Source organism: Cupressus sempervirens, chromosome 10, assembly GCF_028749045.1.
Source record: "Cupressus sempervirens isolate cs-2001-9-10 chromosome 10, ASM2874904v1, whole genome shotgun sequence".
Lineage (NCBI taxonomy): Eukaryota > Viridiplantae > Streptophyta > Pinopsida > Cupressales > Cupressaceae > Cupressus > Cupressus sempervirens.
This window is the reverse complement of record NC_143127.1, coordinates 979,759,973-979,773,416: the sequence shown is the minus strand read 5'-3', so window position 1 is coordinate 979,773,416 and position 13,444 is coordinate 979,759,973. Positions and strand designations below refer to the sequence as shown.

At 34.6% G+C, this 13,444-nt stretch overlaps 1 protein-coding gene across 4 annotated transcripts in view; it reads right to left on the bottom strand.

Annotated features, from left to right (window-relative positions):
* LOC149537250 (serine/threonine-protein kinase BSK1-like) overlaps nt 1-13,444 on the bottom strand; it is a 134,047-nt gene that overhangs the window by 94,573 nt on the left and 26,030 nt on the right. For all 4 annotated transcript variants that reach the window (XM_089807523.1, XM_089807524.1, XM_089807521.1 and 1 more), the window contains one exon: nt 3,336-3,494. In XM_089807523.1, coding sequence (XP_089663649.1) covers nt 3,336-3,476 — 141 coding nt within the window. In that variant the 5' untranslated portion in view covers nt 3,477-3,494. The remainder of the gene's footprint in view (nt 1-3,335; nt 3,495-13,444) is intronic.

The following is a 13,444-nucleotide window of genomic DNA, read 5'->3' as shown; positions in this document are numbered from 1 at the left end:
TTTCAACTTTCAACCCAATTTTTGCACCAACAGTTAACTGCAGCTGGGTTCACAACAGGATTACTGAGATCCATCTTGTAACCAGAACTACACGGCAGAAAGATAGAGGGAAATACAATGATATAATCAGCATTGTTCCACATTTAACCCTCAGGTTGGTTTACTTTGGGTTTTGTTCCCGACCTTGTATTGCCATGGATTCCTGCTGGATCCTCAGGATTCGTGCTTGGATCCTTGAGGATACGAGCAGGATCCTTGATTCTGCCTATGGATCCATCAGGATCCTTGGGTGATGGATCCTAACGGATCCACAGGCAATATCATGGACCCTGCCCGGATCCTCACCGATCCACGTGCGAATCCGGATCCGGATCGGACCCAAATTCGAATCCAGGGTCTAATTCACGAATTTGGTAATTAAGGCTTTGAGTTGAAAATCGCATTTCATATGTAAAAGCATTTGGTTATCATTGAATGAATATATTGGCACTATTTTACATCAATTATTTGAGTAGATTTGTTGCACAACAATTTCCTTTATTCAGCATTTTACTTTCAGCAATGTATTTAGTTTGCATGTCAAGTGCTTGAGAAAATTTCACAGTTCAGTATTAGCGGTTATTAGTGTCCTATTGGCAAGGGCCATTACAATAATACCCAAGGATAATAATTCTGCATAATAAGATCATTTCAATATAATAAAGATAATTATAACCTAACCCCATTCCCTCTAACCTTACTTTGAGAATGATCCCCATTATTCCAAGATATCTAATTTAAATATATATATTGAACATATATGCATATATACATTCTATCTTCTATGTATATATGTTTAATCTATTTTTTCAACATAATATTACCACATATATAAAATTATATATATAAATATAGATATGTGTGTGTGTGTGTATCCTTTTCATAGAAACTAATTTGAAATAATTTGCATACCTTTTTTTACCTTGTATGAAACCCATATACAACATGGTCTTTATGCTTAGACCAAATCCCTTAGAAGGTGATCGTTGCGGAAATGACTTTTCCCTCCTTTACTGCACATTATTATTGTTACAATGTGATCAATCCAAAAGGACCTGCCTAGGATATATACAATTTCAATATTTACTTTTTGAGGCCTATGTTTCATAGAACATTCACTTTTAGAATGAATCTGCTCAACCTATATGGTGGGACCTTCATTACCCATTTAAGAGTTTGATGCCTCTAGCACTTTATAACTATGCACTCATGTCCCTTCTCATATCTCTCTAAAGCGGTCTACGGGTGTCAATGTAATGCAATTAGATAATGACGAACAACTAGATATATTTATAAATGATAGTGTGACCAAATTACTGTCGATGTCCGCCTAAGCCTTAGGAAGTCATTACTTCCTCCTCATATGTCTACATGCTTTGGGGTCTGATGACTCCCCATTTTTGAAGTTTGTTGCACTTTAACGTTTTTCACAATCACCTTATTTGATCTACCTTTGTGGATGTCGCCTTTGTATTTTGTTTTGAGTCTTATCCCTGATTTGTCTAGTGTCAACATTATTTTGTTTGACTCCACCAATCTCCCTTCTTACTACCACAGTTGGTCAGCAACACATTTGAGACCACAGATTAATGTTTCTACCAGTTGCGGTTGGTCTTTGTGGCAATGTTTCTTGCAAAAATGTACATCAACTAATTGTTTATGCATGCACCATCAGCTCATTCCAGTTTCACATATAGTTAATTTTTTTTTTCATTCGGTGAGTGTCATCATAAGAACCAAGTTCATTGTCTTTGATGAAGCCTATCACTTATCGCGAATGTCTGGTATTGAATTCAGTTTTATTTATTTATTTACTTAATATGGTAAAATGGGAGATACTTCTCTGAAGCCCCACCTTTTTTCGTTAACTGCAGCCTGCCAAGAGCTCTAGCATCAGGTTTGAAGTTTCTACTTCCACATTGATATTTTTAGATATGTCAACAACTATGTCAAACCCTGATAACTTCTTATCGGGGTTTGACAACCTAGTTTACTCATCAGAATCTGGCAAGAGCTACTGCCTGGCCTGAACTATCTTTAAACATTAGTGACAATTTTTTATTCCTACAAAAAACAACATTGAATACATACATTTGAAGATTCGTGCAAGAGTCTCACGCCAAGATCTATGACTCAGACGACCTGATATTTTCAGCATTTTCTGTGCATATTTATGTGTCATCCTTCTAATGTTGGGGACTTTAATCTTTCTTTAATACCACAGATCTTAATGAGATAAAGAATTCATTGAAAGGGGAAAACAAGTATTAAGATTTCCAGAGGTTCGAATTTGCTTTGATACCATGTTGAGTTTTGTGGATCGATTTCTACAAATGTAATAACATGGCCATTGTAATTGATGTTTTCCAAATGCAGATTTGAGGACTCATAAATATGAGAGGAGACATGTCTCTATAGTTAATCATCATTAGTTAGTATATTATATATCTACAATATATATAAGAATATTTATCTAAAGATGATTTATCATCAATTATGAATCTCACAATCATATCAATTTGACTGAACTACAAACTTAACAAATTGGATACCTAGTGTTCTTCCCTGCACATTAGGATGGTCACAAACTCACATAGACAAACGTATCACACAAGCAATTGATGGAGAGAGATATTATTTTTCTTTCAAGGATTTTTATTATAAATCATACTAAAGGTGCAGGCAAGTCCAAAACATCATTGACAACTTGACACATCCATCCAAGTATGGCTGAATTCTACATTTTTTAAACCACCTAAATTCTCAAATTCAGTTCAGATTTTTCAAATAGAATTTTACATGATTTCCAAACTTTTTTGGCCTCTCAAATGCATCAATTTTTTCAAACATAGTAACCACAGTCCAAACTCTAATTGTTTGCTTCTTACAAAAGTATTAAAGAATATTTCATGAACCCAAATCATGATGGAACAAATATGCATCCACATTGTATGGTCACATTTTCATTATTCATATTTTATTAATATTGCAAAATTACATTTCAAATTATGTTACTTCAAAACACAGCACACAAGGAAGAAAAAGATAATATCATCTATCAGTAGAGGAAACTGTTTTCTTCATTTCTTATGTGCAACCCCCAGTTTCAAATATAGCCAACATACCAAAACTTCAAACAAGGGAAATAGGTATACGCATATACTTTTGCATCATGGAAAAAAAAATATTGATAACTGATTCAGAATACTACATAGAATGGCATATTTGACACTGATATTAGATATTTACTAAATTGTAAAGAAAAATAAAATTAGAGCAATAGGAAAAACAATTACCTCACCAACATTATCATCTTCATATTGTGCTTCCATCATTATATCGTGTATTGTGATGAGATCCATTCTCATACAAGCATTGCCCAACAAAGAAAGAGCATTTTCCTCAGTAGAACTTTTGTTTCCCCTTGATGTCGCCATCCTTAGATGAGAAGGGGCCTGTAGTCACCAATTGGTTTTACACTCAATTTAATATATAAGCGGAAAATGCATTAACTAGCTCCCTTAATAGAAATCATCTATCAAGTTAGAAAAATGTAAAACATAACTAAACTCTCCTCTTTGAACCTAGATTAAGGTGTAGCATTGACGTCAATAGTGTACATGAGAGACACACAATATTGAATTAGAAATAGCATATAGACAAATAACCAAGGAGAAAAGGATAGATAACAAGGTTCAAATTATATGATAGTTGGTCAAACAAATTGTGATAAAAATTCTCAGAAGCATTTACGCCACAAATTCTCTATTCTGTTCTTTAAATATTTGTAGATATATTTCATTATATTTGGTTTTACAATTGCTTTGGTGATGTTTTAAGGCATTAAAATTTACAAAAAATACTCAGCTTCATTCTCATTGATTGAATACTAGCTATCAAACCCAAAAAAGGCAAAACAACCAAGTTAGAGCTCATTTAAAGTGTTAAAGATACTTGTCCATTTTTATAGGCTGCCAGGAGTATCATTAGTATGCATTCATTGTAGAGAGTCGGAAATATATCAATCATCTTTACACCAAATATATGAGCCTCAAGTAAAAAATAATAGAAAGCGTACATCTTAAAATATAGTATACACTATTTATAATTAAAATGTTGGGAATTTATAGTGTCCCCTTTCAGGTAAAGTCAAAGATGACTCATTTAGCCTGTTTAATTCTAGTAGGAAACTTCTAGGGAACCAAGGAATAAATTTGTTTAATTAATTAAAAGTTTCCCAATAAAATAATATTTACTAATAGCTTAAATTTAACAAATTAAATAGTCATTTGAGTGAAATTAGAAGGGAAATTAAGAAAGTCACTCTATAAATGTGCTTTAATAAATTATTTTAAGAAAGAAGTTGAAAAGCCCTTCGGAAGGTAAATATAAAAAGAATAATTGGGAGTTCGTTTGGTATGCTTGGTTTATTTCCTCTATTGTGGATCTGGAGCTTTTCGTTGGATCAAAACCCTAAGGGAACTCAGTTTTGGTGGTAAACTATCCTCCTAGTTGGTTATAGGTGAAAGCATATAGGTTTCAGGCTTGGAATAAAATATTGGGCAGTTCGCTAAGTCTTCCAGGCAAGACAAATCATTAGAGGATTGCATAGATTTACAAGAAAGACAAAATAACAGTTTGGTATGTAATTTCAGTCTTGTGGGGTGGTTGTGAGTGTGACTTTCAAATCCAACCGCCAATCTACCGAAAATTGGGCAATAAGTTATTGCATGATGTTGTGGCAATATAAGTATTTTTACTACCCATCATTTTTGTTCAAAACTAAGCAAAAGAGAACAAAAAGCAGGTCAAGTTATTTGAGCTACAGAATCTTAGTCAAGGAGTCAATATTTCTAAGATGTTTAACACATCATATGCAGTTGGAAATTGGCTTTGAAGGTATTCTATCACTTTGTTAGGTAATAAGGGTGATTGTTGTTGGCATGAGAGGTTAACAACCTAATTGGGCAATTAAACTCACATCCCTAGGTGCCTCATCAGTATACAATTGGGCAATGGTATTTTCTTTGCTGGTAAACTCCTGCAGCCCAATATGAGGGAGAATATAGTGATTTAACATCAAAAAGGAGATAATATGTTGTTATGGTTTATTGACATTTCAAGTAGTGAAAATTAGAACTTAGAGAATTTTATACTATGTCTAAAGTATTTTCCTACTGCTTCAAAGATCAAAAATTCATTTTCATTGCCCTGAACATATACTCTTTAGTAAAGAAAAATCGCCATTCAAATTACATTGTACCTTGGTATCTTGCTCAATGTAAACTGTCATATAAATTTTTACTTCAAATAGAGAGTCCCATGAATACTTTACAAATGTTATAAATGGAAATGTTACCAAAATAAGCATAGCATGCCTCAACCAAGAATTCTTCAAATAACAAGCGTGTTAACTGTTGATCAAATGGTAGTTAATTAATTATTAAGGGAAGTGAAAAAAGTTGCATAGCAATTTGGGTCCATGCATTTACAATCAAATCAAAGCAACCTTGCCAGCTTGGAGGGTTGCGAGAAAAGTATGTCTGAAATTGTTTCACGAGTCTAGAGAATACAGGGTTTATCACTTATTGGAGAAGAGAGAGATTCTTACTTCAAATTCTGAATAAGTATAGGTGATAGACGTGATGAGCAGAAGCTTAGTACCATGGAGATTTTAAATGGTTTGGCTAGATGATAGCATCAGTTGGTTTAGCTGATGAGTTACAGAAGTCAGGGTAACCATGGAAACAATGACAACAATGATAACAATGGCAATACAATGAGAATGATTGCAACCATGGAGAGTGGAATAACACAACATACTGGTATATAACTCCAAGATCGCCAACAAAACTACCCCTAAACTTGTAAGGTCTGAATTTTAATAGGCACCATCGAGAGATCAAGTAGGTTAGCAAGAAGATGGTGAAGGTTGAGTAGATTATCCAAGGGAGATGAAACTGCAATATCCCTAGCAATTTTGAATTCAACTTCCTGACTACTTGACCTGAGAATTTTGTCAAACACTTTGCATGCAAGGAATATATTGCTGATCTAAATTCTCATTCTTTCTAAATGCCAAACTTCAATTCATAACAATAGATATGGTTGCAAAAATGATGAGCAGAATGTAATGTCCCCACTATTAGGGTAGATTTGGGACAAGTAATTCCTGCAAATAATGGTTAGAATCACAACAACAAAACTAACTATATTATTCTACCCTCTAATTTAATCCCAATCTTAAGAAGGTCTCCAGATCGGGCTCCCTAGCTCATAGCTACCTCGCTGTCTTCCTGGGAGCACACCCCTTAAGATTCTTCTTGGATAGACATCCTCTATCCAAGGCCAATCACATATGCATATGTTGACATAATGAGAATATTCTAGCACATTGACTCTCGGCCATGGCGGACAATGAAGATCTTAATATCTCACATGCTCCATGCTTTGAGTCTCATTATTCTCTATGTTGTTAACCCCATGAGCTAACACAATATTATCCACAAGTATGATTCATTAATATAAATAAAATCATAAACATAATTAAACAAATGTAATCCATAAACATACCTTTCTTACCTTCTTTTCTTGGTCCATGTGGCTCTATCCTTAGTCAGCCCTTCAATGAATTATTCCTTCTCGATTATCTCAACTCTATATTTACTTTCTAAAATTCTCCTTTTTCTAATTAAAAGGAAAGGATAAAATATTTTTTTTGTTTCTTTTTTTTCAAGAGTCACAACCTTTCATAATACAAATCCTTTAAAAAGTCACAACACTTCATAACTAAAATTCTTTGGAAAAATCTCAATACTTTACAATCATAATTTTTTTTAAGGGTCACAACTATTCATAATTATGACCCTTTCGAAAGTTTACATCCTTTCAATATCATTGATACCTTTTCAGAAAGTCACTTCCTTATTTTCTTCATATTACTTTCCTCATCCGTTTTTCATTGTTGAACTCCTATCTTCTCCTCTTCTTTTTCCCTCTCTTTAAAATAAACTCTCTTTCCTTTTATAGCTTAATTTTAAGAAGTCAGGTCTATTTGTTAAACATCTCTGGACTTTTCATTAAATTTAGTTAATTTATATTATTCTATGTTATATTATTTATTTACTTGTTTGTATTTATTATTAAATTCTATTTAGAAAGTTAACATACTTTCTACAATATTGTCTCTTGTATTTAATTTTATTTCTTTATTTACTCATTGAAATTTTATTATTTTTTAATAATTTAAAATATCATAGCAATTATTCATTGATAATATAGATTAAATAATCATTATTTCCTACATTTATATTTTAGTATTAGTTTTAATATAACTTTATTATCATTATTTATTTAATAATATTGTATTATCTAATTATTATTAAAATTCTATCTTATAATATTCAATAAGATCCACGCCCAACAACTACTTTTTTTGCAACTATTTCCTTCCATGGCTGCTAACTACGGTTTTGTTTGAAAACCCTATTTTTTGGCTCGAAATATTCTTCTAATTACAGATTCTTGGTGGGTTTTTTGAGAGCTCAACTAGGTTGTCATCAGATTTTTCCAAGTGGCCCAATTTTTCAGCCAATGGATCCAAAACTGACAAGATATAATTTTATGGTTTTTCGAGCTCTTTTGGGTAACTCTTCAATTTTTTGGGTCTTCCATTTTTTTGTCTCAAAGTATGTGCCTTCACAAATCTTCATGCTTTTTCACTAAAAACTGAGCTATGGCAACTCTAACTAATATTCTGCTCGAAGCCAATTCAAAATTCAATGGTTAGAATTATAGCACATGGAAGCAACGGATACTAGCGATCTTTGACTATCAAAATAGTGATCAGATTGTTCTGGGTGTTACAAAGCATTCGACTGCAACGGGTACTAATCAGAATATATGGGACCTAAATAATCGGAAGGTGGTAATGCTTCTCAAATTATCCATACCAGATGATCAACTCCCTCAAATTTCATTCGACAAAACAACTATCGAGATATGGGAGCATCTAAAGAAACTTCATGAGACATCAAACAAAAGCAAAGCCTTCTTTCTCGAGAACACTCTGTTTTCTATTATCATGGATGAGCAAAAAATGCTCCATGAACACCTAAATATGATTCAATATATCCATGATCAATTGCTTGCCATTGGACACAAGATGGAGGAAGAGGACATTGTGGTCATAACCCTCAAAAGTTTGTCCAAGTCCTACAAGCATTTTATTGAAACTCTCAACATCACTTCTACTGGTGTTGATTTGAAGTTCACAGATCTTTGCACACTTATGTTTCAGCAAGATTGGTAGAAACAACACTCTAGTAGCAGTTCCACCTCCACCTCCACAAAGAAAGCCTTTGCTACTAAATCCTTTCAAAAGGATAAAGGCGAGTCTCACTAGTCTTCTCAGCAAAAGTTCTTTGCCTCATCTTCAGAAGGCTACAAGAAAAAAAAGCATTCAATGCAACTATTGCCACAAGTATGGTCACATGAAGGTTAATGTCAAAAATGCTTAGCTGCACAATCTAAGCAATCAAGTTCGCAGCCCAAAGAAAACAGTGCAAAGCACACTGAGCCAACGGAATTCCCCTTTTATGCCTTCATGGCTAAAAGGCCTGCAGATCATGTGAAGTCGTTTGCTTGGTATATTGATTCAAGTGCCTCTCGTCATTTCACTCACCGCTAAGATTGGTTCTTTAACTACAAGCCTTATTCATATTCTATTATTTTTGGTGGCGGAAAAGAGTACACTGTTGTCGGCAAAGGCAACATTCAAATTCAATCTACTGAGGGGAATCTCATTTTCTTTGGTGTACTACGTTCCAAGGATGGAACTTAATCTACTCTCAGTCAGTCAGTTGTTGTGACATTCCCTACAGTTGGATATTACCTTCAGTTCACATCAGTGTACCATCACTGATAGGGCAACAATCTATTGGTGTAGCAGGTCTTAAGGATCATGGTCTTTTCAGACTTATCGATTCTGGTAATTCTTGGTTTCTATCTATGGCTGCTTGGCAGTCTTTTATTAGCACACTTTGGCATCAACGATATGGGCACTTAAAAGTGCATTATCTCTCTTATCTTTCTCAAGAAGAGTGTGTCCTCGGGTCGCAAGAAATTTAGAACAGTTTGGAGTTTGTGATGCATGTCAGGTTGGGAAGTAACATCGCACACCTTTCACCAACGGCAATTCATGGTGAGCTTCTCAAGTACTTCAGCTTGTTCATGTCGATATCTATGGCCCTATGGCCACTATTTATTTTCTTGGGTCCACGTATTTTTTGTTTGTTCATGATTTCAATAGAAAAATGTGGGTATATTTTCTTCAAAAGAAATCAGATGCATTTATTGTATTTTAGAAGTTTAAATCTTTAGTTGAAAAAGAGCCTGGGAAATCTATTATTACTCTTAGGTCATACAGTGGGGGGAATTTTGTTCTAATGGATTCTCTAGATTCTTAGATACTGATGATATCAAATGCTAGTTAATCACACACCACAACAAAACAGTGCAGTTCAACGTCGGAACAAAACAATCACCGAGATGGCTCGATCCATGCTTGAACACAAACATGTTCTGAAGAAGTTTTGGGCAAAAGTAGACAAACACTACAGTTTATCTTTTGAACCGGTCACCTACAGTGGCGGTCAAAGGTAAGACTCTGGAAGAGGCCTGGTCAGGTCACAAGCCTAAAATCAGCCACCTAGCGATTTTTGGCTCTCTTGCTTTTGTTTGGATCCTTGATGCGTCACGCACCAAGTTGGATGCCAAGAGTCAAAAACTCATTTTTTTCGATACAGTAGTTTTCACAAAGACTATCACTTGATCGACACTAAGACAGCTCGTCTTCTATACAATCGTGATGTAGTCTTTGATGAGTAGCGAGGACTATTCATGCCTGTTTCTCTTGTTTCTAATCTTGAAAATCATCCTATGAAGGCTCATGATTTGGGAGTTAGGCTTCCATTAGGTCCACTTGATGGGAGGGCTCTAGTAGCTCCTATAACTCCAATGATCCTTGTACAAACATCTCTAGCTTCTCCTACAAGATCACCCAGATTTGTAGATGTTTCACCTGAGTTTGATCCAGATTCTTCTAACGAGGAATTTGATCATAGAGCATCTCCTTATACTAATGTTGGTCACTCTCCTCTCTGGCCTAAGTGGTGGGCTAAGACACTTGTTGATCTTTGAGATGATGGGCTCATTAGAATTGCTTCGAGAGTCAGTTAAGTTTTCTCTCATGGCCAATGTTCGCAGTGGGTTTGAACCTCAAACACCTCAAACATATTCCGAGGCTAAAAGAATTCCAAAATGGGAACAAGTCATGAAATCTGAAGACCAGAGCCTGCTGAAGAATAACACCTGGATCCTTTCTAATCTTCCACCAGGGAAGAAATCCATTGGCTGCAAATGGGTTTACAGAATCTGATAGTACTTTGGATAAGAAAGAAGCTCGTTCAGTTGCAAGGGGCTTTTCTTAGCATTAGATTATGAGAAGACCTCTACTCTTATTGCAAAGATAAGCACAATCAAATTAGTTCTAAACATAGCGACACAATTTGGCTTGAAGATCCATCAGATGGATGTCGATAGTGCTTTCCTAAATAGTGACCTACAAGAAGTCTACATGATGCAACCTCATGGTTTCAAGGTTGTCAGTAAAGAACATGAGTTTTTCAGATTAGTGAAAGCTCTCTATGGCTTGAAGCAGGCCCCTAGGGCATGGTACATGAAAATTATTAAGTACCTCAATGATCAAGGCTTCCAGAAGAGCTCAAATTTGTACATCAAGACTATTGACTGTGACATCATCCTTCTGATTATTTATGTGGATGATTTTATCATCACTGACAGTTTAATATCTTTAATTCAAGGAATCAAACAAAGTTTATGCCATTCTTTTGATATGACTAACCTTGGGCTCATGCATTATTGCCTAGGTGTTGAGGTTTGGCAATAGTCTTCAAGTATATTCATCTCTCAGTCCAAATATCCTAGGGCTCTATTAGACGAATTTCGTATGCAAGATTACAAGCCTACATCTACACCCATGGAGAAAGATCTCAAGTTATCACCTAAGTCTTATTCTCCTCCCATCAATGATACTACATATAGGCAACTAGTAAGCAACCTCGTCTACCTCTCTACTACTAGACCTAATATCAACTTCGCAGTCAACTACATATCACACTTTATGACATCTCCCAAGGTTGATCATTCAATGGCAGCAAAACATGTGCTTCATTATGTGAAGGGCACTATAGATTATGGACTTCTTTACTCTCAGAGTTCTAATCCTAGACTCAATGGGTTCATAGATTCAGATTGGGCAGGCTCTGTTAACAATAAAAATTCAACTTTTGGATGTGTTTGGTTTGCGATCTAGTGTCATCCCATGGACCAATAAGAAGCAGCAGGAAATTTCTCTCTCCTCCACAGAGGTTGAATTTCAAAGGGGCTGTTAAGGCAGAATGTGCAGTTGTTTGGTTTTGTCGGATGCTTGGGGATATGCAAATATCACCAGTAGGACTAACCACTTTGTTTGTTGATAATGAAGGCATTATCAAATTAGCACGGAATCCAGTCTACCATGAAAGAACCAAGCATGTGGATGTTCACTGTCACTACATACAATGGTTGAAGATGGGACAATAGACTTGTATGTTTCTACAACAGATCAGACTACAAAGATTCTCACCAAGCCTCTTGGTTTTGATAAGTTTGTCAAATTCAAAAGACAGCTTGGTGTTGTAAATAGATTAATCATTAAGGGAGGGTATTACAATAATAAATAGCATCTATTATTATCTAATGGTTATCTATTTGTAATCTATTGTAAATATTAGAATATTTCTAATATTTAGTTTGCATGTAGTTAACTGTTAGTTTTCTATTCACTAGAATAGAATGTTTCTATTCTTTATGATTGTTTCCTAAGGAAACATCATTCATTCTTTTGTATATATTGACCTCTCCGTCTTTGTTAATATCAAGCAAATATTTACCAATTACTTCGTAATAAGTCATACATTGTTGGGTTGTGGAAGTTGTACGCAATAGTGTCTTTGTACATGGGAGGCAGGAAGGAGAATGTCATATGGTCTTATGTATAGAGGTATGTGGATTCTAAGCAATAATGTCATATGGTGTTATACAATACAAGGGATGCAGCACAGGTGTGAGTCAAATTGTACGGGCAGGTAGATAGGTGATGGTAGAAGTGCAGGCTTGTACGGGCACAACTATGAGAGACCATTCGGATGCAGTGGAGGCTGAAAGTATCCAGCTAAGCGTATTTGCCAGATGTGTATGCTTCTTTAGAATGAACCTACAACAAATAGCAGCGATTAGCAACAGGATAATCTTATTAATGAAAGCTTGTGATTTCCCAATAGGTGTGACTTCATCTTACATGAAAGGGGTACAATTCTATTTCTCAGTATTTATTAACAAACATTCAAAAAGCAGCAATATATGGAGAGGTGTGATTTGTTTGCTTCAAGATAAGTTTATGAAAAGTAATGACCCTAGGTAATCACTTCTCTTGGAAGAGGCAGACCTTTTAAGGAAAAGCATATTTTGAAAGATATATAGGAAAATGGAGGGTGAGAGGAATATATATGAAGATTTAATTATAATATTCAGATCAAACTTGGCACTCAGATCGAGCCTCAGACTAAAGTTATGGATGAATGTTTTTAGAGATATTGTTATGTTATGGATTGATGTTTTTAAAAGATATTGTTATGCAGAGACAGTGTCATCAGAACATCACATAAGCTATAAGAATCATATCAGAGACAGTGATAGCGAATTTTGGATTGGCTGTTATATCAAGCCATCATATGCAGCAAGGATCAGTGGCAAGATTGATAAAGATCAAGAACAGTGGTAAGAGTATCCATTGTCGATCACTATAATAGCAATTAGGTTTGTAATCAATTCGATTCTTATAAAGAACCACAAAACTCTTTGTCAAATTCAGATCAGTATAATATTTAAAACCTATTTATATATAATCAGATCAACCCTTGTCATATCAACATTTATCTTGCATTAGTTTGTTCATAACAATCTTCATAAACAACATTCCTACCAAAGTTAAATCAGATATTTCAGTTGTTTGTTCAATCCATTTTTCAGATCAATATCAACTATATAAGTGGTTATCTTGCACAAAGCATTTGGATATAAGGATAATATAATCAATATTTGTTGATCAAGGACAATTTCTATAATATAGCAATTATACAATGATTGATTTGAGAACTATACCAGAATTATTTTTTACATCAAAATAGCAGACAATTGCATTGATCAATCTTTCCTTGTCAAATTCATTAGAAAGCGATTTTGATACTATACAAATTAGCAAGTCACATTACATAAACTCATT